We start from the raw sequence: 24,402 nt of genomic DNA, 5'->3' as shown, positions 1-24,402 counted from the left end.
GTCAGGGCTGCAGTGAGCCGTAATAGCACCACTGCACTCCAGCTTGGGTGACAGACCCTCAAAGAAAAGACAGAGACCTTGCCTCAAACGAAAAAAAAAAGTTTTATTGTGTGTCCTTCATTCTGATTGGGTCCCATGCCCTAAGCCAATCGTGTGCTCTGATTGCGCCACTGCACTCCAGCCTGGGCGACAGAGCGAGACTCCGTCTCAAAAAAAAAAAAAAAAAAAAAAAAAAAAAAAAAAAAAAAAAAGGTATGTTTGCCAGGAGGGGGAAATGGTTGCTGGGCAGCAAAACAACAGGTATCTATTATACCCACATTTGCATTGTACGTTTCGCTGTATGTCTCATGTGCATTATTTCTTGCTAGCTACTGTGACCTCTTGGCTGTTCCTGGAATGCTCATGTTTTCTCACCCCATTTAGGTCTTCAGTGCTACCTACTCAACAAACCTTCCCTGAACACCCCATTTAAAATATGTAACCTCCCTCTACCTCTCCCCAAATTCTCAATTCCCCTTCACTGCCTTATATATACATTCTTTCCTTAGAGCTTAACACTATCATATTATTTTACTTCTTTATTTTCTTACCAGGCTCTCCCAGTTGAAATGTAAGCTCTATGAGGTAGGAACTTGTGTCCATTCTGGTCACTGCTACATCATCTGTGGCAAAACAGTGTCTGGCACATAGTAGGTACTCAATAAAAAATAGTTGACCGAATGAATGATGAATGAATGTGCACAGCCATGCTGTGAGGTAGGTGGGATGGAGGTGATTCTCTCTGTGTTATAGATAAAGACATTGAAATTTGAGCGAAGGATCCTGTTGGCACAAAGATGAAAAAAATTTTTTTTTAACTTTAATTGTTCAGTGCTAAGGAGAAAACAGCAGAGGGAACTTGATTCATTACAGTGTGTTCCAATCAGGTGAAGGTTAAATGATGCCCTGATGCAGTAGTTCAAATAGAGAAAGTGGTAGGAGAATTGAGTCATTGCCTGGCACGTGGTGATACAGGCATCCGCAATGCAGAAAGAACCACCTGCTTGATCACAGTCATAACTAAATCATGCTGGGAGTAGCAATTTTGTTTCAGCAAATAGCAACAGTTACATTTAAATTAGTGTGGCTAATTTGAATCTTACTGGTTTTATAGTTTCTTTTAAATAGAATTTGTAAGCTTGTTTTCATTTTATAGTTGATTGTAAACCCCAAACCTTAAGAAGTTTTGTGCCTAGTTTTATGTTCATACACATTTAAGGAACATTAAAATAAAAATTAAGTAACTTTGTGAGGATTTGTATCCTTTCAAAAGGAACTTGCTTAGTATTTAAGATAGAGAAACATTGTTTCAGAAGATTCAAATCCTCTTCTCACCGGAGATAAAAAGGAGGAGTTGCAGAAAGACGTTCTTAGAACAGGGCTCGGAACTTTATTACCAGGAGCTTAAAGACTGTCTGGTGAATCCAGCCCTGTCATTTTGCAGATAAGTAAACTGAAGCCCAGCGAGCTCAGGTCTCCTGGCCTTGTCCTGCTTCTCACATAAGGATATCTGCCCCTAAAAGCTATCCCATCATTTCCATGGAAATGATCTGGACAGAGTGGCTTTTCAGCTAGTGGCTGCTGTAATTGGTAAGGCCAATGCTGTGTTGTGGGGGAGGCAGAGGGTTAGGCATCAAATTGGGGGTTACTGATTCTTCCAATCTATGAGCATAATAAATCATCTTTCCATTTATTTAGGTCTTTACATTCTCAGCTGTGATTTGGGTGTGTTGCTTTGATTTTTGCTGGGAACAAGAAACAGCTGGGGAAGAGCTCCCAGCCCTCCTTGGAGGGCCCAGGCTGGGCAGCTCTCAAGCCTGACTAGCTCTGCTCCCAGAGCTGACCTCAAGGTAGCCATCTAAGGTAGAGATTTCTGAGGGTCCAGGTTGGTTTACCCTGGGTATCTGGGGGAGATATATATGCCTGATCACTAGGGAAAATAGTGTACCAGGCCTGGCGCGGTGGTGCATGCTTGTAATCCCAGCACTTTGGGAGGCTGAGGAGGGTGTATCACCTGAAGTCAGGAGTTCAAGACCAGCCTGACCAATATGGTGAAACTCCATCTCTACTTAAAAAAAAAAAAAAAATTAGCCAGTGTGGTGGCACATGCCTGTAATCCCAGCTATTTGGGAGGCTGAGGCAGGAGAATTGCTTGAGGTGGAGGTTGCAGTGAGCTGAGATCATGTCATTGCACTCCAGCTTGGGCAACAAGAGTGAAATTGTATAAAAAAAAAAAAAAAAAAAAAAAAGAGTGAACCAGACAGGCCAGATATTCTCTCACCTGAGACCCTAGAGCTGGGCAGAGCATGGGAAGCACAGGAACTTTTCTGCCAGCCTCTTATTAGAGGTCCTGCACGAGGGAAACTGCTGAGTGTCTCCTGCCCTGCCTCATTGGTCTCTGGTGGGAGGGAGGGGAATTGGCCCTACGGCAAACAGTTCCAGTGAAGCAGAAGCTGGTGCGGAGGAATTCATCCTGGTGGGTGATGGCTGAGTGCCGCTGGCTGGGGCATCGGAGTAGTGACAGCCAACTCAATTTCACTACCACGGGCTTCATGAGCTTCTCAGGAGGCCCAAGAGTTTAGGAAATGCTTGTGTGGACTATGGCAAAGGACTGGCCTCCCCAAGCCTCCCATGGATTGATGGAGAAACAGGCAGTGAGATGGAATTTGGCTAATGCCATTTTTCATTTCGTGAATATTGAACTGGAACACCTATTGTGTCCTAGGTCCCGTGTTACACTGAGTGGGGGAAAGAACAGGGTTGAGGCTTCATAAAGACAGTGTGAGAGAAAAAATGGACAAAGGACTAAAATAAAGCAAAGTATACTCTCTTAGTTACAAATGGTATGCTATGGGCGTTTGGGGAAGAGAAGTCTATTAACTATATTGCTACTGGGACTGGGGACAAAACTGAGGTTTCTGATTTCCCAAGCCCAAAACCCAAAAAACTATAGCGATTTATTTCCTACCTCCTTCTAGCATTCTACAAACACTCTAATGACTACCAGGCCCTGGGCTCTTAGGAAGGGCTCATAGGAGCCTATCACCATTAGGCTGTAAGGTTAGAGAAGAACTCGGGATACAAGGAAGGCAATGGCCAGATATCTGGGTGGGAGGTCCATAGTGCTTTTAGTTTCCAGAATCTTGCAGATCCTATGTGTCTGTTTCCCCACAGGGCCTCACATGGTCAGTCACCCATAGCAGGGTGGAAAAGAAACTCATGAGCATTGAGGTGGCCTGCTGCATGCCAGGCATGGGGCTGGCACTCTCCCTTTATGTCACCTCATGTGTCATGTGTCAATTCAGTTCTTTTTTTTTTTTTGAGATGGAGTTTCACTCTTGTTGCCCAGGCTGGAGTGCAATGGTGTGATCTCAGTTCACCACAACCTCTACCTCCTGGGTTCAAGTGATTTTCCTGCTTCAGCCTCCCGAGTAGCTAGGATTACAGGCATGCGCCACCACATCTGGCTAATTTTTTGTATTTAGTAAAGCTTGTGTTATACTGAGACTAAAGTCCCCAGTATCATTTCACAGGGTGGTGGCCATGAGTGAGAAGATGGGTCAGTCTGTTACCTTGGTCCATCTCAGGACCCCACTTATTGAGAAGATAAGTTCATCAGTTATTGTTTCAACTTACTTCCTGACCATCTTCCCACACACTGTGGGCATCCTCACCTGTCATAACTCCCCCTCTTCTTTCCTCAGGCTCAGACGAGGGTCTTTCTTTTCTTTCTTTTTTTTTTCTTTTTCTTTTTTTTTTTTTTTTTTGAGACCGAGTCTCGCTCTGTCACCCAGGCTGGGGTGCAGTGGTATGATCTCAGCTCACTGCAACCTCTGCCTCCTGAGCTCAAGCAATCTGCCACCTCAACCTCCCAAGTGGCTGAGACTACAGGTGTAAACCACCATATCTGGCTAATTTTTATATTTTTAGTAGAGATAGGGTTTCACCATGTTGGCCAGGCTGGTTTTGAACTCCTGGGCTCAAGTGATCCGCTTGCCTCGGCCGTCCAAACTGCTGGGATTACAGGCGTAAGCCACCTCACCCAGCCAGATGAGGGTCTTTGTTCTTGTTCAATGGCCCATCCCTTAGCCTGTGTCCTTGAACTCATACGGTCCTATCTCCTCAAGAACTTTGTGCTATCCCTCAACTTTTTTTTTTTTTTTTTCTAGACAGAGTCTGGCTCTGTCACCCAGGCTGGAGTGCAGTGGCCCAATCATGGCTCATTGCAGCCTCGACTTCCCAGGCTCTAGCGATCTTCCCACCTCAGCCTCCCAAGTAGCTGGGACCACAGGTGCACTCCACCACGCTCAGCTAATTTTTAGTATTTTTGGTAGAGATAGGTTTTTACCATGTCACCCAGGCTTGTTTCAAACTCCTGAGTTCAAGCGATCCACCTGCCTTGGCCATCCAAAGTTCTAGGATTACAGGCATGAGCCACTCCACCTGGCTCCCTTAACTTTCTTTTGCTTACATTTTCAACTTTTTCCTCTTAACTGAATTCTTCTTAAACAGCTCACATTTTCCAGTTTTAAAAGAAATCTTCCTTTGATCTCAGTACTTGCCTCTAGCTATTGCCCCTTTAGCTACTTCTTTTTCCCCTCTGTATTCAGTCTCCATTTATTCACTCCTAATGTCTCTTTAAACTTACAGCTTTCACCACTCTGCCAAAATTCCATTGGCCAAGGTCACCAATGAATTTTCAAGTGTCATATCCAAGAACACTGTTTAGGCCTTATTTTCCAGACTATTTGAATATACCTGATATTGCCAATTCCTCTTACTTTGAAACTTTACTCCTTTGACCTCCACAACATCATATACTCCAGGCCCTCCTCGTTCCTGGATGACCATTTTCTTTGTCTCCTTCAGGGGTTCTTGTTCTTTGCTGTCCCTTTCTAAGTGTTGTTATCCAGGGTTCTGCCCTCTTCTCATCTCCACCTGGGCATTCTTCATGGGTGGTCTCCTGGTGTTAATATCATCCATATGCAGATGACTCTCAACTCTGTTTTGCCTGGGGTCAGGGCTATGCAGTCAAATTGCTTGCTGGACAACGGAATCTGGACATTCTAAGAGCACTCCAAATTCAATGTGTTCAAACTCAATCCATGATTCTGTTCCTAAATATTTTCCTCTTCTGTTCTATATTAATTTGTTGTAGTGCCACCATTCCCCAGATCATCTAAACTATAAACTCATGATTAAAGCCGGATTGCTCAACCTCAGCACTCTTGATATTTTGGGCTGGTTAATTATTTCTTTCTTTCATTTTTGGCTGGTTAATTCTTTCTTTCATTTTTTTTTTTTTTCTGGACAGGGTGTTGCTCTGTCACCCAGGCTGGAATGCAATGGTGCAATCATGGCTCACTGCAGCCCTGACCTCCTGGGCTCAAGCAATCCTCCTACCTCAGCCCCCCAAGTAGCTGAGACTACAGATTTACACCACCATGGCCAGCTAATTTTTGTATTTTTGGTAAAGATGGGTTTTTGCCACATTGCCCAGGCTGGTCTCGAACCCCTGACCTCAAGCGATCCACCCGCCTCAGCTTCCCAAAGTGTTGGGATTACAGGCGTGAGCCATCATGCCTGGCCTGGATAATTCTTTGTTGTGGGGATGCTGTCCTATCCATTGTAGAATGTTTAGCAGCATTCCCAACCTGCATCCACTGGATGCCAATAGGAACCCACCAGCTGTGATAACCCAAAATGACTCCAGACATCAACAAATATCCCTTGTGAGGGGTAGCTGTTAAAATATCCTAGGGTTGAGAACCACTGGGGTTAAAGGCATGGGTCTGGGAGTCACATGTACTGGTGCCATTTTGGACTAGTTACCACCTCTCTAAGCCTCAGTTTGTTTTCTCTGTAAGACAGAGAAACACCCCGTAGGAGTAACTTAATATAGGTAAAGTGCATGGGATCTCTCAACAAAAACACTTATCTTTTCTCCAGACTCCTAGGTCTTTCAGTTTTATCCCCTAAGTATTTTTGGTCTATCCACACTTTTCCATTTCGACCTGGATTATTGCAACAGCTTTGCAACTGGTGTCAAAGCTTCCAGCCAGCCTTGCTCCCCTTAGATCCACACTCCACCTGGCACACGAGGCCTTCATGTCTGGCTGCTGTACACCTCTCTAGCCCTGTCTCTTGCCCCTCCCAGCCTTGGATTTCTAGCCCAGCCACGTTGAGATGCTAGACATTCCTTTGTATACCATGCAGTTTCCTGTCCTTGTGCGTTAGCTTGTGCTGGTCCTTCCTTTTGGAGTAACTTCCCACAGTCTTTATCTGGCCGACTGTCATTCTTTGAGGTTCACTTGAGTTTCACCTCCTCCAAAAAGTTAAGCCTGGAGCCTCCTTTCCCACGGGGTTCAGTGCCCCTCGTCTGTTCCAACAGTACCCTTGTAAGATCTCTCTCCTTGGATCTAACTCATGACATCATATTTTTGTTTCTGTGTCTGTCTGCTGGGCTATGTGCGACAGGGACTATGGCTTTTTCATCTCTATATACATCTAGTACATTCCTTGATACGCAGATGGTGCTCAGCAAATATTTATTGAGTGAATGAATGGATACAGCACTACCATTACCCTCTGTGTTAGGTTTAGAGCCATAGTTTAGAAGCGGTGATAAAATAGTCCATCAATCAGCTGTCTCTGTGGCTCAGAAGCAGCGCTTCCTCAGCCAGGGGCTTTTGGAAGGCACAGTGCTGCAGGGTAACACGCATATGAATATGTATGGTTGACAAATGATGCAGCCAGCGACATCACCTGATATCTGCTCGTAACAGCAACAGCCACTCTTCTGAGAACCAGGGGGCACTTTCTTCACCTTTTCCATGGGTGGCCTTTCAGGTATCCACCATCGCCTGGAGAGAAGGTAGAGGACAAAATCCAGCTCATAATTCAGGGCCCTTCCTGTCAGTGAACTTCTTCCTCTAACTCCTTCACTCACTTCTGAATTGACATATTTGCATTTTTAAATTTAAATTTAAATTTAAATTTTTGCAGTTGATGCAGCCATTCATCCTATAAATACAGTCCTCCCTTGGTATCGGCAGGGTATTGGTTTCGGTATCCCCATGGATACCAAAATCTGAGGATGCTCAAGTCCCTCACAGTCAGCCCGGGTATCTGCGGGTTCTGAAGCCTGTGGATATAAACGGCCAAATGCATATATGTATGCATATATTTTGAGACAGTCTTGTTTTGTCACCCAGACTGGAGTGCAGTGGTGAAAACGCACCTCACTGCAACCTCGACCTCCCAGGCTCAAGCAAGTCTCCCGCCTCAGCTTCCCAAGTAGCTGGGACTACAGGCGTGTACCACCATGCCAGGCTAATTTTTGTATTTTTAGTAAGGATAGGGTTTTGCCACGTTGGCCAGGCTGGTCTGGAACTCCTGGGCTCAAGCGATCCGCCCGCCTCAGCCTCTCAAAGTGCTGGGATTACAGGTGTGAGCCACCGCCACCGTGGCCAGCCTCAAATCCATAAATTAAGCTCTACTATGTGCTGGGTGCTGGGGTGGAAGACTGGCACATCTGTTGTTCACAATACAGTGCATAACCTAGGAGAGGTTTATTTGCTACTGTTCTTCGGAACGGGATCCCATGGAGGAGCCTGCCAGAACGCGAGGCCTGCTCCTTCCGGGGCATTAGCGAGTTTAGACTCTCCTCTTACTAAGCCCAGGGAAAGGAGTCCTGGCAGGTGGCAAGCAGAAGTTAGAGCTATTTAGTCACTCCCGCCCTCCATCCTCCTCCAATGACAATAAGGTTTTGTTTGTCAGGCGTAAGGTTACAGGATTGGCCTGTGGAGTCCAGAAGCTCTTTCCGCGCTCTGCTCTTTGAGCCTCAGTTTCCCCATCTGTCAGGTGTGTGTATGTGAGAGGGGGGCACGGAGTAGACCTACCTAGATCACTCGGGGCTGTCCCTTCCAGTTTTGAGGGTGATGTCGGGGTGTCTGTGAGGGGGAGGGAGGACCCCGCCACGCGAAGATAGTTTTGGCCGCAGCAGCCAGCCAAGTGTGCCCGCGGAGACCGGCAGGGAATTCCGGGAGGCCCCGCTGTGGAGCGGTCCCCAGAGCCCGAGGGCGAGCTGGAAGGGTTCCTGCCGCGGGGCGGGAACGCTCGGTAGCCTCTGAGAGCAGTTTGCTGGCGAGAAACCGGGTTCCTGCAGGGCAGGGATCAGCCGGGTCGCGCCTTGTAGGGTGGGGTGGGGTGGGGTGGGGCGGGGCCGGCGGGGGGGGACGGTGGAGTCATGAAATTCCCAAGAAATTCCTTTCCATTGCCCCACCCCGCCCCCTTTTCTAGGATGCCGACCTGCCCAGACCCAGGTTCCCTGGGAAAGAGAAAATGAATGCTCTTCGGGTTTCCTCGCGTCCTTTCTCCAGCCCCCTCCCACCCCGGGGTTTGAAGCGCGCGTGGGAGCGCAATAACGGTGGCGGGGAACGGGTCCAATCCCGGCGGCTCCTGGGGCTCCCGAGCGCCCTGCCACTCAGTCCCCGAGCTCGGGGAGGCGTCTCCCGGGTTCGGTCCCGTTCAGCTTAAGCTGGCGTCACATGAGCCGCGGGGGAACGGGCACCGCGGGAGTGGGCGGGGGTGTGCGCGCCGGGAGGGGGCCGCCCAGTCCACCTATATGCGCCGCAGCCCGGCTGACGGATGCCAGGAATTCCCAATGAGAGGCGATGGGGGGAAGTTTGGGCAACTCGGCCTGGCCAATGGAGAGCCTCGGGAGGGCTCTGCCCCTTCCCCCCGCCCCCGCCCGCCTCGGCTCCCGCAGCGCGAGTGTGTCCGCTTAGCTCAGTGTGCGTGGAGATTAGGTTCAAGCGCCCGCCCAGAGGCAGGCAGTCCGCGAGCCCAGCCGACGCTGTCGCCGCCAGTAGCAGCCTTCGCCAGCAGCGCCGCGGCGGAACCGGGCGCAGGGGAGCGAGCCTGGCCCTGCCAGCCCAGCCCAGCCCTACTCCCTCCCCACGCCAGGGCAGCAGCCGTTGCTCAGAGAGAAGGTGGAGGAAGAAATCCAGCCCCTAGCACGCGCGCACCATCATGGACCATTATGATTCTCAGCAAACCAACGATTACATGCAGCCAGAAGAGGACTGGGACCGGGACCTGCTCCTGGACCCGGCCTGGGAGAAGCAGCAGAGAAAGGTTAGCAGCCGCCCCCGCCCGCCGCAGCCCCCAGCCCCCAGCCCCCAGCCCCCAGCCCCGACCTACTCTGCCCGCCGGGCTGTCGGCTCCTGGCTCTGAACCGGTTCCGGGCGCGCACGGGAGGGGGCGGGGGCGGCGCGGCCGCTGCGAGGTGGGGTGTTGGGTTACAGGCGCCTGGCGGAAGCGGGAGAGCCCCTGACCCGGAGCCCGCGAACGCCGGGCCGGAGCGCGGGGAGGTGGCGCCGCTGGCGGGCAGGTCTCCTTGGGGGTCCGTGGTCCAGGCCACCCTGCGGCTGTTGCAACCATCTCCGCGTGGGCTGTGCGCGGGGGCGGTGCTCTTCAGGCTGGGGCTGAGACCTCGGCTCGGGGCTGCTTGCTCCGGATCGATTTTCCCTTTTCTTCCGCCCCCGGCCACCTCTCCATATGGCGTGCGGTGGCAGCGCCGCTTCCTGGGCCGCCCTGGGTTCAACCTGAGCGGCGGGCCTCCCGGGACCCTGCGGCCCCCTAGGCGGAGGGGAGAGCGCCGGAGAGATCGGCGGCCGCCTCCAGATCTGCCTAGAGAAGGACCAGCTGGAGTGCGGCTGGGGCCGAGAAAACTGGGGGGCGTACGCGGGCTCCCCCGCGGGCCCTGTGGGGGCGGGGTCAGGACAGCAGACCGTTTTATTGCTTAACTCAGTGGGTTGGAAGCTGTAAGCCCCACATGGGCTTGCGTCTACGTCCTGCCCCTCCGGCCCCCGGGAAAGGTGGACAGCTCGGTTCGAGTTGAGGGGCTTCAGAACGAGGGTCTGTCTTAAGGGATATTTGGGGCCAGTCACTGGGGATCCCTACTTAGCCACGGAGCTGCATCCCAGGCAGGCGCGGTGTGCCGGGTGCGCGCCCCGCCACGGGAGCTGGGCTCGGAGCTGGCGATGGGACCCGGGCACAGTGGCCAGTGGCAGGAAGAGGTCAGAAACCACTCGTGGTGGTGGGGGGAGGGCGCCTCAACCCTACCGCTGCTTCCTGCCTGCGCTGTGAGCCCGTGCCCCCAGGCGGCCACGTACCCTGAATACCCCTTTCCCTCCCCCTCCTCCTGGCTGCCCGCTTCCATCCGGTCCCTCCCCGTTTCATACCCTCCCCACCCCCAGGCTGATCTGGGAATGGGGTTTTGGGGGGGGGGGGGGACAGGATGGCGCGTCCCTTTGGATAGTGCGGTTAGGGCTGGGCTTGAGGGAGAACGCTCATGTCCAAAAATGGTAACATTCATTCCCTTTTTTAAACTTAAAAGGGGGGTAGTTTATAGAGCCGACTGAAGTTTTTTTTTTTAGCCAAAGGCATCCTGTATTAGCTCACTCAGGAATCCTAGGCCCTGAAACGGAGCTCTTTTACTCACTTCATCAGACAGGCAGAGGTAATCTAAAACACACACAATGGGCTTCCTCAAAGCAGGATGACCTGAGCCGCGGTGCCCAAGGCCTGTGCAGGGCTGGGCCCTATACAGCGACATCGGTCATCTACATCGGACATGGAAAGGTCCCCTGACTTCGAACTGACTTCTTTGTAATGTGCCAGTTGCTTAAACTCCCCCTCTTCCTGTCATCTTCCTAGTAAGAGCTGAGGACTGGGGACTGCAGACAGTCCCCCACTCACTTGGCTTATTTCCTGGGACCATGGGTGCTGTGGGTGGAACTGAAAAGTGAGTAGGTAATTTGGAGATCCCTATGGGGCACCAGGCAGAAGGCTCTTTAATAATTTCAGGGTGAAGCCTTCTTGAGAATAGATTTTAAATTAGAAGTGAGATTAGGGTGGTGGATTGGGGTCTTCCTTGGGGGTTAGAAGCGAAGGAGAAATCCCTGCTTAGGGAGCACCTGCTTTGTGCCGGGAGGGGCAGGAGTAACAGAGCTGCCTAGGAACTAGGCCCCTGAAAGGACTGTGAGACCAAGTTCCTAGGGGACAGACACTGAGCACCTGCCTGAACATAGTATTTAATATTTCTGAATGAATGAATATATTAAACGCAGTTGGGGAGAAGAATATAGATTCCCAGGGCTCTGGCCTGGGTGGCAGTGGGTGTGTCCCAGGCCTTTGGGCCGCCAGGTAGGAAGAGGTGGTCTGGGAAATTGGGTTATCCTGGAGGCAAACTCAACAGTGCCAAGAACTGGCATTTGCTGATATGTGCCAGGCACGCACAAGGACGAGGAAACCAGGGCCAGAGAGGGGAAGTAACCAGCTCCAAGTCCAGACTGTGTTTGGTGGGGCTGGGGTGCAGCCATGTTTGGGACTGGCAGCTTCCCTTCACTTGTCCCTCCTTGGCAAGGGAGGCAGGAAAGCTGGGCCTGGCAGCCAGAGCCAGAGCATCTCGGAACCAGGAGAGCCGACACGTGCTTTGGGCGGGGTTGGTGGAGGAGGGCAGAAGGAGCTCTGGGCCTGACTCTGAAGATTCAGATCCACATTTTTTGTTTGTTTGTTTGTTTCCTGTTAATTTTCTAGGTTATCTTTCATGGGCCTCAGTTTGCAGAATTTCTGGCCTGCCTAGTTCTCAGCAGGGTGATATTAAGGAGGTGGTATACAGGTGAGGGATAAGACTTAAGGTAAACGTGTTGCTTTTGACACTCTTTCTACGGACTGGGAGGCGGGGTTTGTGTGGGACCAGAGTCCACAAGTGGACAGAGGCTGATGGTTCCAGAGGGAGGCAGGGGAGTGAGTGTGAGGAGGGGAAGAGGAGGACACAGTGTAGAGGGATACAAAGGTCACCCTGTAGAATGCAGAAGACCCTCGTTTTAGCTTTGGTGCAGCCATGGCTATTTGTGAGACTGGGGAAGTCTTTCCATTTCATCGAGCTTTTATTAGATCATTCAGCAAATACTTTGTGAGCACTCATTCTGGGCCAGACATAGTTCCAGGTATTAGGGATGGGGCACTGAGCAAGACAGACCGAGTTCCCGTTCTTGTGGCATTTCCATTAGGTTTCCTCCTCTGTAAATGGGACACATTTCTGTCCGCGGAGCCTCAGGACTCTTCTGGGGAATCAGGTTAAATGACACATTGAGAAATGCTTCCCTGGTGAAAGTATTTCCTGATGTGGAGGCAGGGAGAAGTCTGTGCAGGCAGGAGGCATGACTCAAGAAGCTGCACTGGCTTGGCCGAGGTTTGTCCCTCTTTCAAAGAATGCTTCAGTACGGAGTTCATGGGCTGGTCGCCATGCCTCCAGACACAAAATGCAGTTATCTTCCAGACAGAGCACGTGGATTACAGGCATTTCCTCTGCTGTTCCAGGTTTCATAATCTTCCTGATCTTTGAGGCTGGGCTCTGAAGTTACTTTTCCTAGGAGTTGCTGTTATTTTCAGGGTGACCGCGGCCCCCAGTTTTCTCGCTTATGTAATTTCGCTCATGTTCTTAGGTGTATGTGTGTACCCAGTGTAGGTCAAGCTGGAGAGAGCATCAACTTGGTGTAAGATCCTGGCTCTATTATTTTCAGGCTTGGGACCTTGGGCAAGTTCCTCTCTGAGTCTCCAATTCCCTACTTATAAAAAAGAGCTAATACCCACCTTGCTGGCTTGATGCGAGCAGATATGTAAAATGGTAGCTTCTGCTGTTAAATTTTATTTTCTCTCCCTTCTGAAGTCCTAGAGATTCTGGTTTAATGTGTGTTTCCACAGGTGCCAGCCTGCGGCCTTTTACATGTAGGAACTTAATCAATACTTGTTGAGCGAATGGATGTTGAAACAGAGAGGCAGCGTTGGCAAGTGAATAGAGGTGGTTGTGAATAAGACCCACATCCCGATTCTGCAGACAGGTGAGGCTAGGTCACAAGAAGAGGGACGCGTTGTTTGCACTTCCTTCTGGACAGCGAGGCCATTGCAGGAGCTATAGCCAAGGCCACCAGTCAAGGTGGAGGACTACAGAGAGAGGAGGATCTGCAGGCTGTGTTGGACTTGGACACCCCTTTTCATCTTCTCGAGGAAGGCCTGGGGCTGGGCACCTACCTGGATGGGGACCATAAACCATCAGTCTGGCTCAAAGACTTGTCACACAAGATCTGGGGGCCTGGAGCCAGGGTGGGGCAGCCAGAGCCTGAGATGTGGCCTAGTCACAGATGTGCTACGGTGGGTCTCTAGGAAAGAACCCAGCCCTTAATAGGGTGAGAATATAGATAATTCTTTCTCATGAAGGCAATCAGTAGATGTTCATTAAACCCCTGTTAGGTATCAGATGCTCTGCTTGCTGTGTGGAGTGTGGAAATGATGGTTTAGGTAGAGAGGGAACCAGAAAGATGCAGAGTTGCAACAGGCTCTGCCAATAATGGCCATTGGCAGGAGCTGGTGGAATTGGAGGTGCATCTCAAAGGAAAGCGGTTCTGCTGGGAGCCTTACCTTTCCCTGGCATTTCAGCTGTGTGTGTGTGTGTGTGTGTGTGTGTGTGTGTGTGTGTGACAGAGAGAGATGTAGGACAGGGGTGGGGAGAGGGGAGATGCCTGAAAGGGCAGAGCAGAGCAACAGTGACTGTCCATGCTGGGGAACACCCCCTCCCATTATTCTCCCTTATCATTTTTCTATTATAGTTCAAAATTTTTAAATTTATGTTTTATAGAGATGGGGGTTTTGCTATGTTGCCCAGGCTGATCTTGAACTCTTGGCCTCAAGTGATCCTCCTGCCTCAGCCTCCCAAAGTGCTGGGATTACAGGCGTGAGCCACTATGCCTAGCTTCATTGTTCTTTTCCATTTGTTTTGCCCCTCCCGGAGCTGACCTCTCACCTTTCTGCGAGAGGTGGCCAGGCTGTCTGGACAGGTCACAGACCAGACTCTCAAGTCCACACCTCTCTACAGATACTGTTGGGATCATCCCAGCCAGTTAACCCCACCTGAGCTGCCTCCATGTGTAACCCACCTGTGGGTTTCCTGGACTCGGTATGGAGCCAAAGGGCACCTTCCCCACCCACCGGCCCTGCTTTTATGCCCTCTTTAGAGTGCATAGAGAGATGTTGGTAGGCCCATGTCTCTGCAAGAGGGGCCTGTGGGTTGGGCTGAGTTACTCGCCATGGACACTGGTGGGGTCCTGGAACCCACCAGCTGAGATGGTTTGGGCAGTTCTAGTCTGCACCTCCCCAGAGAGGTCATGGCAGAGAGTCCAGGGGCAGAGGAAACCCACTGAACCTGCTACCTTAGTTCTGGCAGATGGGTCAGCCCCCACAGGACTCAGGATTCAATTTAGCCCGGGGTTCTGGCTCCATCTTCCGCAGTGCCGGTGCCAGTGGCCTCCTAAGTACTGTTTGGCCAAACCTGGCTCTGACTGAGGCAAGTAGCCTTAGGAGTAGTAGGGACAGGAGACACAGCAAACCAGGGCTCAGAGCCACCCTGGAACCCCTTCTTCCTCCCTCTTCATGCATGACCAAGGTTTCTGTATTCGTCCATTCTCACGCTTCTAATAAAGACATACCCAAGACTGGGTAATTTATAAAGCAAAGACGTTTAATTGACTCACAGTTCAGCATGGCTGTGGAGGCCTCAGGAAACTTAAAATCATGGCGGAAGGGGAAGCAAACATGTCCTTCTTTACATGGCTGCAGGATGGAGAAGTGCAGAGCGAAGGTGGGGAAAAGCCCCGTATAAAACCATTGTATCTTGTGAGAACTCATTATCATGAGAACAGCATGTGGGTAATCACCCCCATGATTCAATTACCTCCCACCGGGTCCCTCCCAGGGACCCACGACATGTGGGGATTATGGGAACTACAATTCAAGATGAGGTTTGGGTGGGGACACAGCCAAACCATATCAGTTTCCCACCTATCCCCAGGCTGAGCATCAAGTCCAAGCTCCTAGGAATCCTTCCCTTAGCAGATGGGGGGAAATGCATGGAGAGGGTTGCTCAGGCTCCCCTTTCTCTGCCTCTCTTGCTTTCCCTCCTTTCATGTCATCCCAGGGGGTCATCTGGCAGGCGAGTCTGGTTATCTGGGCATGGTGAGTCTGGTTTAGTGATGGGCAGGCCCCAAAGCTGTGTGTGGCAACGTTCATGACCCCAACTGGCCCCTTCCGCATGCATCATTCTGCCATAAAGTTAACAAAATTCCTTTTCTCATAATACAGTGGCTTGCCCATTTTGAGCACATGGTAATTATCAGCAACTGTCCTAAGGACTCTACATGCATGAGCACATCTAACGCTGTGAGACGGGTCCTCCTGTTATCCCATTTTGCAGATGAGAGAGCTGGCTCGGAGCAGCTGCAGAACTCCTCCAGGCCCACGCAGCCAGCATGGTGGAACTGGGATCTGAAGCCAGGCAGTCGGGCTCCAGCATTTGCACTCCTTCTCAACTTTGCTGTGCTGCTTATACAACAAATGCTTGCGTGGGTAGAACACTTAACCCGAGACAAACATATACAAACAAAACAAACACCCCAGTGATGGAAATGTTCTGGAATTGGAGTAGTGGTGGTTTCACAACCTCACAAATATACCTGAAACCAATAGATTGTACGTTTTAAAATGGTGACTTTATGGCATGGAATTTTATCTCAATTTTTAAAAACCTAAGAAATTATTAACTAATATAAAGAAGAAAATGACAATTGCCTGTGATCTCACCTCCCAGAGGTAAAGAAGCATTCACAGGATTTCTGATGGCTTCTGCCATCCTTGCTCCTCTTCCCCTGTTTGTGTGTCATCTTCTTTGTCGTGCCCACTTTTTAGAACAGGGGTCCAGGTTCATGATGAGTGAGAGGAGTCTAGAAGAGGAAGATAAGGACGGGAACTTTCGTAGAAAGCGTGATGAAGGATGTGGCTCTTTCCTTGGAAGCTGACCAGGAATAGATCATAGATACGCACAGGCAAACAGAAGACTGGGTGGGGTGGGGAGAGGGTGGCCTTCATATTCCAAGTCTCAGTCCTTGGGGAAAATTTCTCCCCGACCTCTGTCTATAAACCCTCTTGGCCTGGGATTGCTTCTCTCCGTGTGCTCTCCCCAGGGTTGGCAGGGTGGGAGTCCAAGTGAGTCAGGGTTTTAGCCAGGGGAAGGGGAGGGCAGGGCCAGGGTGCCCCCCAAAGGAGGCAGCTGCACCACTCTTGGAGGTTGCCTAGCAATCGTGGGGAAAGGTGACCTAGCCCACTACAGAGGCGGGAGGAGAATAAAAGGCAGCCAAAGATGGAAATCGGGCATACATTGCAGAGGATGCTGTTCCCCTGGAAACTGCCTCCTTGGTCCTTGGCTACAGCAGGCTACTTCTGGGGTGGGGATCTGTTCTCCATTAAGAGGGAGAGAGGTCTTCCCTAGGCCTGTCACCCACAGGTCAGGGCTGGGGGACCTAGGGAAACCCTTCTTGCACATGGAGTGTATGTCAGATGCATTTGTCAGTGGCTTCATTTAACGTTGACAACAGCCTTGTAAGATATGTGGGATGATGACACTTCATAGATGAAGATCCTGAGTTTAAAGATAGAGAACAACATGCTCACAGCTGCACAGCGAGAGAGGCCTAGAAATGAAGGTGCTGGCACCCTTGACCCTTAAAGGGAGCCATTCATTTTGGTTCAAAGCATTTCACAAGCCCAAGGTACTCGGAGGTAAATGTAAACACTGTCCACCTCCTGGGAAGGGAACAGAAGATGAGAGAGGGAAGGCTGGAAAGGTGTGTTACCTGTTTTATATCAACCATCCAACCAACCAACCAGCCAACCAGTATTTATTAACTATGTCTTGGTTTTCCAAGTAAGTACAAAGACTAATAGTTCACACTGATTAAAGGCTGAATGGTCTGGAGTACCTCCACATGTCAAACAACTCTTTGGGGAAGGGACTGTTAGTTTTCTTGGTACAGACAGGGAAATGGAAGCCCAGAGAGGTTAAGTAACTTGCCCAAGATTAGGCAGATTGACCTCAGAACCTGGCTTTTAACCAGAAGTACAGACACACTCTTTGCTATTAAGGAGTTTATGTTTGAATTGGGAGGCAAGGCTTTTATAGAATTGAAATAAGAGAACAACTCATTGTGGCGCATTTTTAACATTTGTGCTTCCATGTGTGGCTTTCTCTCCAGTAATCATGGTGAGCAAACTTGTGAGGTCTTATCCCCATTTTACGTGCAGGGAAAGAAAGGCTCAGAAAGGTTAAGCGACTTTACCAGGCTTTCTGCAGCCTGGAAGTAGAGTTGGTTTTCAATCCAGGTCTTTGACAGGAGGGTCTGTGAGGTTTAAGGGGATGGACATAGGCCTCAGTGAAGGTACTTTTCTTGGTTTTAAAGGTAGTGAAGGATGCAAGTTGTATTTCTCTGTGTTTTTCATTTGAAGCAGTAACTGTCAGGAATAGACTCAAATCCCCTGAACCTGGAGGCCTCCCCAATCCCACGTTCCTGGTGGCCTCTTCTGGTGCTGACCCCAGCTTTTGGGAGCTAGTTTCCCCTGCTTTAAGATTCAGCAGCACCCTCCCCTTCTCTCTTGTTTTGGTTCCTTCAGTTTCACCTGTTCTGTCTGTCCTTCCCTTTGTTTAGAGAGTCTCTTCCTTTGTGGTCACCAGGGAAACCAAACAGGCTTTGAACCAGGCAGCTGAGGCTCAGGTTTATTTTGATTTTAAAAGCCTGTGCACGTGAAACCCGTAACGTCTGAGGTTCTTGTTTAAGCCTTGAGACGATTTAGAAAGTTGATGAGGGAGTGGGGGACTTAGGTTGGCTTTTGGCATTACAGGGCTGGGGAGTTTTTGTGCCAGGTCAGAGATCAGCACCAAGTGGGGGGCGGTGCCATTTCCTGAACCCCAGCTTTGAACCTTCCAGGCCTAAATCAGAGGCCCCAAATGTTCAGCTCCAGGCGGAAGAGCAGTTGGCTGGGGGAAGGGAGCCTCCTCTCCGTTACCTTGTTTTTCCTGTTTCTTGGTGGTGTGTGATCGTGGGGCTGTTGGGAGCATGGTCACAAGGCCTGTGATTTGAGGCCAGGCCAGAGCTTGTAGGGGAGCATTTTTATGGGCCTGAAGATTTATTTTTTAAAAGCCATCTGCAAAGCTGATTATAATTGATGGAAGTGAGACAGCATCTGAGCTCTATTTTCAAATCATCTGTAGGTGAAATGACAGGAGGGGAGGCAACTTCAAGGTGGGTGGGCTCCTTCAGGCCGGTCCCCTAATGGAACTTGGCTTTCCAGGCTGGAAGAGGCACCAAGCCTTGCATGTGGGTGGGAGGGGATTGTTAAAATCAGACTCTATCTTTTCTCCTTGTGTCTGATGTGGAGATGTCCAATGCGTAACAGCCTGTGGTTTGGGGATAGAGAAGTGGAGCTTTTAATTCTTCTGAGTCAAGTCTCGACACCCCCAATATGAGGGCTTGGTCCAGGAAAAGGAGGGCAGCCTCCACCGAGGTCCTCTGTCTTAACACTTGTATCTGTCGGGTCTGTGAGCATGGGGTGTCTGTCTGTCAGCGTTTGGCTGCATGTGTCTCTCTGGCTCCAAGAAGCCCCTCTGTTGTTTTTGGCCACCTCCTTGACCTTGGCAGAGGAGTGGCTCCCTTTTAAACTCTACAGACATCCTCCAGATAATAGATAATGGCACTTTCCAGTCAAGTTCCCGATATTTTGTAAGGGCCTTTCTTTCCAGGAACCCAAAGTGCTTTTCCAGACTTGGCCCTGGGAGCTGGGAGATGCAGGAGGTGGCTTATGAATTGTGTTTTCCTGGAGGCAGGGAAATGGGGCCAGACCCCTGGTTTCCTGTCCTTCATCTCGGATACTGGTGGCTAGGGCTGCGTGGAGGTGTCTTTGCATGCATGAAGCCCTGAGGCCTCTTATTAGAAATCTGCATATTTTCCCAACTTTAGCTCCAAATGAAGTTTTGCTTTGTAGCTTTTTCTCTTCTTTTTCCTCTTTCTCTCTTTTCTTATATTTAGAGGTTCATTGTATATAGTTTCTTTAAGGAATGCCACATTGGGGTCTCAGTTATATAGTGGGCCCCTGTGCCACTCCCTCATTGAGGCTGCTTGGCATGGGCAAGGAGGCCACAGTAGCACCCAAAGGTGCCTGGCTGGGGGGCCTGTACCTGACCCCTTTTCCCCAGAAGCCACTGGTTCGGAAGCAAGCTCAGCATAGGCCAACCTTGCTAGCCCCAGGACTGTTCTGGGAATGTGGAGCTGAGCATCCCTGCGTCCCCCTGCCCTGCCCCCAGCAGCAGCCAGCCCTGGTACTGTGCTTTCGGCCAGGCACATTTCTAAGTGCTTTACTGATATTAATGTAATCCTCACAATACCCATATGGATGGCTTAGTGGGAGGTAAAGGCCATTTGAGGGTATTTGGAAAGACCTGAAAGGTTCAGGTGGTTACAGAAAGTATTTCTAGATTTTCTGATCTTGAAGCCAGTTCACAAAGACCATGTTGGCTTCAGATTTTTATTTTCAGGAAAGAGTACCTTGTAGAGTTGCGACCCCAGCATTCTCCCTGATCCCGTAACCTTCCCTCACTGGAGTTAACCGCTGTTCCAAGTTTGGTGTTTTTGTTCCTATACATTTCTTGCCTATATAGCTGTCTGTATCTTTGTGCCTGTTTTAAAACTTTGTGTAGATGGGGTCATACCCAATGCATCACTCTGTTCATTGCTCCTTTTGCTCCCACCTCTCCTTTGCCCTGGAGCTGTAAAGGTAGACCTGCGGGAGCTCTGCCATCCCTGTTTTGTGGCTGAGACTGCTGAGTTCCAAAGCACTTGCCCAGGTCACACAGCTCTTGTAGGTGGCAGGTGGGACTGAACCCGGCTTCCTGCCTCTGCGGTGGCATTCGTATGTTACACCTGCCACCCTGCACCCCGCCAGAGTTCAAAGACTTGCTGATGTTTGATGAGGGAGGGCAGGAGACGTCAGTCTCAGTATCTTATTCTCTTTCCACCCACACATGTGTGTGGCATCTGGTGTCCGTATCTGTGGGTCCCTGGTCCCTTGCCCGCTGCCCTCTTTTCCTGGGCTTGAGATTCAGGTTCCTAGGGACCTATGCCCCGTTGCCATTTTTTTCGCCTTCCAGGGTAGTAGTTGTGCTGTTATTACTTTCTGATAAAGCAAATATGTCATGATGAAAAGCTGCAGTGAATTTGGGAATGCTTCTAAATGAGTTTATATTTTATGGCTCAGCAACCTCTTGTGCCATTTGGAAGCTGGTTGTGCTCTGCAAGACAAGAGACTGCTCTGGATATGAGGCTTGGGCTGCGTGTAGAGTTTTGGAAGAGGCCAGATATGGGGAGCCACGATGAACCCCACTCCGCCAGGACCATTCCTAGTCTTCTTTTTTTTTTTGAGACGGAGTCTCACTCTGTTGCCCAGGCTGGAGATCAATGGCGCAATCTCGGCTCACTGCAAGCTCCGCCTCCCGGGTTCAAGCCACTCTCCTGCCTCAGCCTCCCGAGTAGCTGGGACTACAGGCGCCCACCACCACGCCCGGCTAATTTTTTGTATTTTTTGTACAGACGGGGTTTCACTGTGTTAGCCAGGATGGTCTTGATCTCCTGACCTCATGATCCGCCCGCCTCGGCCTTCCAAAGTGCTGGGATTACAGGCATGAGCCACCGCGCCCGGCCGACCATTCCTAGGCTTCAAGGACAACAAGTGGGGTCTCAGTTGAGTGGCCCTTGTCCCTGCCTGATTTCCCTGCTCTTCCCTTCTTATCTTCTGGCTCTCAGCCACTCAGCCATTGCCTTGCCCAGTTAGTACCTGGGCTAGGAGAGTCAGAAAGGACAGATGTGTGGCAGCCTGCCTGCCTTCATTACACTTTCTTGGGGCACTGTTGTGAAACTCCTCTCTAAAGACATTTAGAGGATTCTCAGGGGATGTCACTGATCTGTAACTGATCTGAGGCTCCTTAGATGATCAAAGGTGGATTTGTGGAGTCTCCTGGGGTCCCCCTAGTAACTGACTCTCAGGAGCTCCCTGATGAGCTCATCCCAGCACCCCAAAGAGCAGGTAAGCAAGAATCAAGCTTGCGCATACTAGGTATTCACCGAGTATCCAGTGTTGATGAATGGTGGTGGTGAGGGCCTTTGGACAGGAGTGTGGCAGCTGTAGTCCCGCAGGAAACAACTGAGAGATGCTGAGGGCCTGAGTGGTGGTGGTCTGAGTCACCAAGGACCACCCCAGAGATGAGGTTGATTCCTGGGACCAGGGCAGAGGCCCAGTTGGCTCCTCAGGACTCAGATGTGTGTCCTGGAATCAGAAGGAGGTCAGGGGCCAGGGAAGCTGGCCTTGTCATTGGGATGGGGTCACAGCCTAGGATGACCTCAGCCCCTGCCATGCTGCTCAGCGCCCCTCTCCGAGCTGGTGCCTCCAATGGCAGGCTGGTTGGAACAGGCACAGACCTCCCAGCTCCCTACCAGCCAGCCTAGCTGCGTTTTTTCTTTGGCTAGCTGCCCATCAGATTCCAAGGTGCTGGCCATACTGACATGTCCCTCTGCACCCTGCCCCTTCCTCTCTGGAGGGTGGGGTTATTGCATTTGGCTGGGCCCCGCTTCAGAAAATCACAGGGAATTTCTGGTCCTTTTGTGTGTTTGTGGACCTTAAAGGAAGTAAAACCTGGGTCTTGGTTTTCCTTCTCCTTCCAGTTCCTCTGCTGAGGGTTCTCTCTGGAGTGCTGGACGTCAGCAGCCCACTGTCTTTAGCCACAGTATCCCAAGGGGTGTGGATCCAAATAACTGTGGGGCCTCAGCAAAGCTTTCACCTGCCTCCTGCTCCCTTTCTGTTGGGACTTTGGGAGTGGCATTTGGGAGTGGGGATACGTGTGAAAAGACTGTCTTCTTTGATTTATTAGGCCAGAGAGTTGTTTGGCAGAAACCTATCTTGTCCCCCAGGAACAGGAAGAATGGTTGTGTGTTAGGTACCGGGGCCTCAGGAGACCCGAGGTCTTGTCCTAGTGCTGCCTTAGGCCACTTTGTGATGCTGGATAATTCACACCCAAAACCACCTATAAACTGAGAAATTGGATAGTAGGATGGTGGTGGGGCTCTGTTCTAAAGGCTGTACTTGGATTATCACATGCAGATGATCTCTAGGGTCTGGGGTGATGCCAACATTCTGTCTTTCTGCCCCCTTGGACACTCAGCAGAGTCAAGCACTTCTTTTTTTAAAAACAAAATTAGTTACGTTTTTATTTTTTGAGGCAGGGTCTCGCTCTCTCACCCAGGCTGGAGTGCAGTGGCATGATCTCAGCTCACTGCAGCCTCTACCTCCTGGGCTCAATTGAGTCTCCCACCTCAGTCTCCCAAGTAGCTGGGCCCATAGGAGTGTGTCATCATGCCCGCATAATTTTATTTTTTTGTAGGGACAGTGTCTCGCTGTGTTACCCAGGCTGGTCTCAAACTCCCAGGCTTAAACGATCTCCTGCCTCGGCCTCCCAAAGTGCTGGGATTACAGGCATGAACCACCATACTCATCCGAGTCAGGCACTTCTAAAGGCGACCTTGCAGTTGACTCCTGGGCTTCGTAGCCTGGCCCTGAAGTTAACTATTCTGCGAACATAGCTTCTTTAGGAGCCCTCTGTGTCCTCAGCTTTGAGGAGTTTGTTCTTACCCTCTAGGGAGGGTGCAAGTGGGGCCAGGTGAATGCGCTTCCTTTATAGACAGACCCAGAAGCCAGTGCTCTGTGTGTCCTGGGCTCTGCATTCACTCTGGCTCTGGAAATACCTGCTTAGGGTGTGGTCCTGAGTGGGAGGCCAGGTGCCGGGGGAGGGGAGAGTCAGGGAGGCACTCTCCCTTGTTTGGTGTTGGTGAAGGGTAACTTAGCTTTGCCTTCTAGCCTGGGTGCTCCAGGTGTGTCTGGGGGTGGGGATGCTGGAGGTGGCTCAGGAGAATTGCAAGGTGGACTGATCATAATTGGTCCTTTGTGTAGGCTTGGCTGACCCACAGGCCTGGTGTGAGGAGGCTGCTTGCCTGTGGGCTCAGTGGGTCTGAAACATTGGCTGGAGCCAGGGAGCAAGGCCTTGAGCCTGGAATCTGTCCAAGGGACTGGTGTCAATAGGTGGCCTTGTCTTTCACTTGTTTATTTCCAGAGCCCAGCTCTGGCCCTTCTCTCCTTTGCAGCAGTTTGAAGAAATCAATAGAATGCCCAAGCCAGAAGGGACCTGCACTGTCACCTACCCCTCTTCTCCCTCAGATAAAGGGATGAGGTCCATAGTGGTGATCTGATTTGTCCAAGGACAGTCTGCCATGAGTTCATTCCTTGTGGGGCTAGATTTGGTAAGGATTCTTTATTCTGGGTACACGTAAGCCATCTTCTGAAGTCATCCTTGCAGGTGGGCTCCAGAACATCTGCAGATAGATGCACATGGGATGGGCCTCTGTATTCTGAAGGCAGATGAAGCTGCTGGGGTTCTGGCTAGTGTGTGGGTGGTCAATTTCAGTTGAATTTCACACATGCAGGCAGCTGTGCCCTGCCAAGTTGGAGGTAGTGATCCACATGCGGGCTCTTACACTCTGATGTTCCTGGGACTGGCTCCGCATTTGCAGTTGAGGAAGGAATGGAGAAATGAGCCTGCAGGACAGAGGCAGCCTGGTGGTGGCGGTGATCTTGGTATTAACAGCCAGCACTTATTACCGCATGTCCAGCACTGTGCTAAGTCCATTACGTGCATTATACCGAGGAATCATCATAGCCGCCCTGTGAGGAAAAGGTACTGTGACATTTTTAGTCCCACTTTACAGAAGGAACTGAGGCTTAGAGAGATTAAATATTTTCTCCCAACTCACAGCTTTTAGTGGGGCAGTTGGGCTTTGATTTCAGGGCTGCCTGGCCAGAGCCCACACTACTAACCACTGTCCTAGTTGCTTCCTCTCTGCTAGGTCATTCGTTCTGGTGGCGAGCACCAGCTGTCAGCCCTGACTGGAGAAGGGAGGCCCCTCATGAGAGATGGAGCTGAGTCTCCACCCTCCCGGGCCCTATACACTTCTCTTCTGACCCGTATATTCCTGTGCACCAGGGAAGTGGCCCCTCTCTGGTCATGGAGACTGAAGTCCCTTCGCTGTGTTGAGCAGTGGAGGTGGGGGTGGCTCAGGTAGAATAGAGGGTACTTGACTCCTGTTTTTTGAGGGAAAGTTGCCTTTAAGTTGGAGGGATGCTGTTGGCTTCCTGCAGCTCCTTGCTGCCTTTTGATGACGCCCCTGTGCATGGGAGCCTTCAAGTGTAGGTGGAATAGGCAGGGTTGGAAAGGCTCTTTGCTCCCCACAGTCCAGGAGAGGCAGTGCTGGAGCGCCTTATTTGCGTTCATCCTTCGGTAGGTCAGCATAACCTTTATGTTACAAATGCCAATAG

The 24,402-nt window shown here is 50.7% G+C and overlaps 1 protein-coding gene and 1 long non-coding RNA gene across 5 annotated transcripts in view; one reads left to right on the top strand and one right to left on the bottom strand.

Annotated features, from left to right (window-relative positions):
* Positions 1-655: 655 nt before the first annotated feature.
* Positions 656-8,452, bottom strand: LOC105739257. Its single transcript, XR_001115181.2, has 4 exons — positions 8,350-8,452; positions 7,941-8,200; positions 2,321-2,437; positions 656-781 (listed from the first exon to the last, which is right to left on the bottom strand). It is a non-coding gene; the product is annotated as an uncharacterized LOC105739257 (long non-coding RNA).
* A 241-nt stretch (positions 8,453-8,693) lies between these two features.
* Positions 8,694-24,402, top strand: part of ACTN1 (actinin alpha 1) — a 106,840-nt gene continuing 91,131 nt past the window's right edge. For 3 of the 4 annotated variants that reach the window (XM_030812506.1, XM_030812508.1, XM_030812513.1), the window contains exon 1: positions 8,694-9,177. In XM_030812506.1, coding sequence (XP_030668366.1) covers positions 9,073-9,177 — 105 coding nt within the window. In that variant the 5' untranslated portion in view covers positions 8,694-9,072. The remainder of the gene's footprint in view (positions 9,178-24,402) is intronic. The other variant, XM_030812509.1, reaches the window with a different exon arrangement.

The sequence above is a fragment of the Nomascus leucogenys genome, chromosome 1a (genome assembly GCF_006542625.1).
Source record: "Nomascus leucogenys isolate Asia chromosome 1a, Asia_NLE_v1, whole genome shotgun sequence".
Taxonomy (NCBI): domain Eukaryota; kingdom Metazoa; phylum Chordata; class Mammalia; order Primates; family Hylobatidae; genus Nomascus; species Nomascus leucogenys.
Note: the sequence above shows the minus strand (reverse complement) of the source record. Positions and strands in the feature narration are given on the sequence as shown.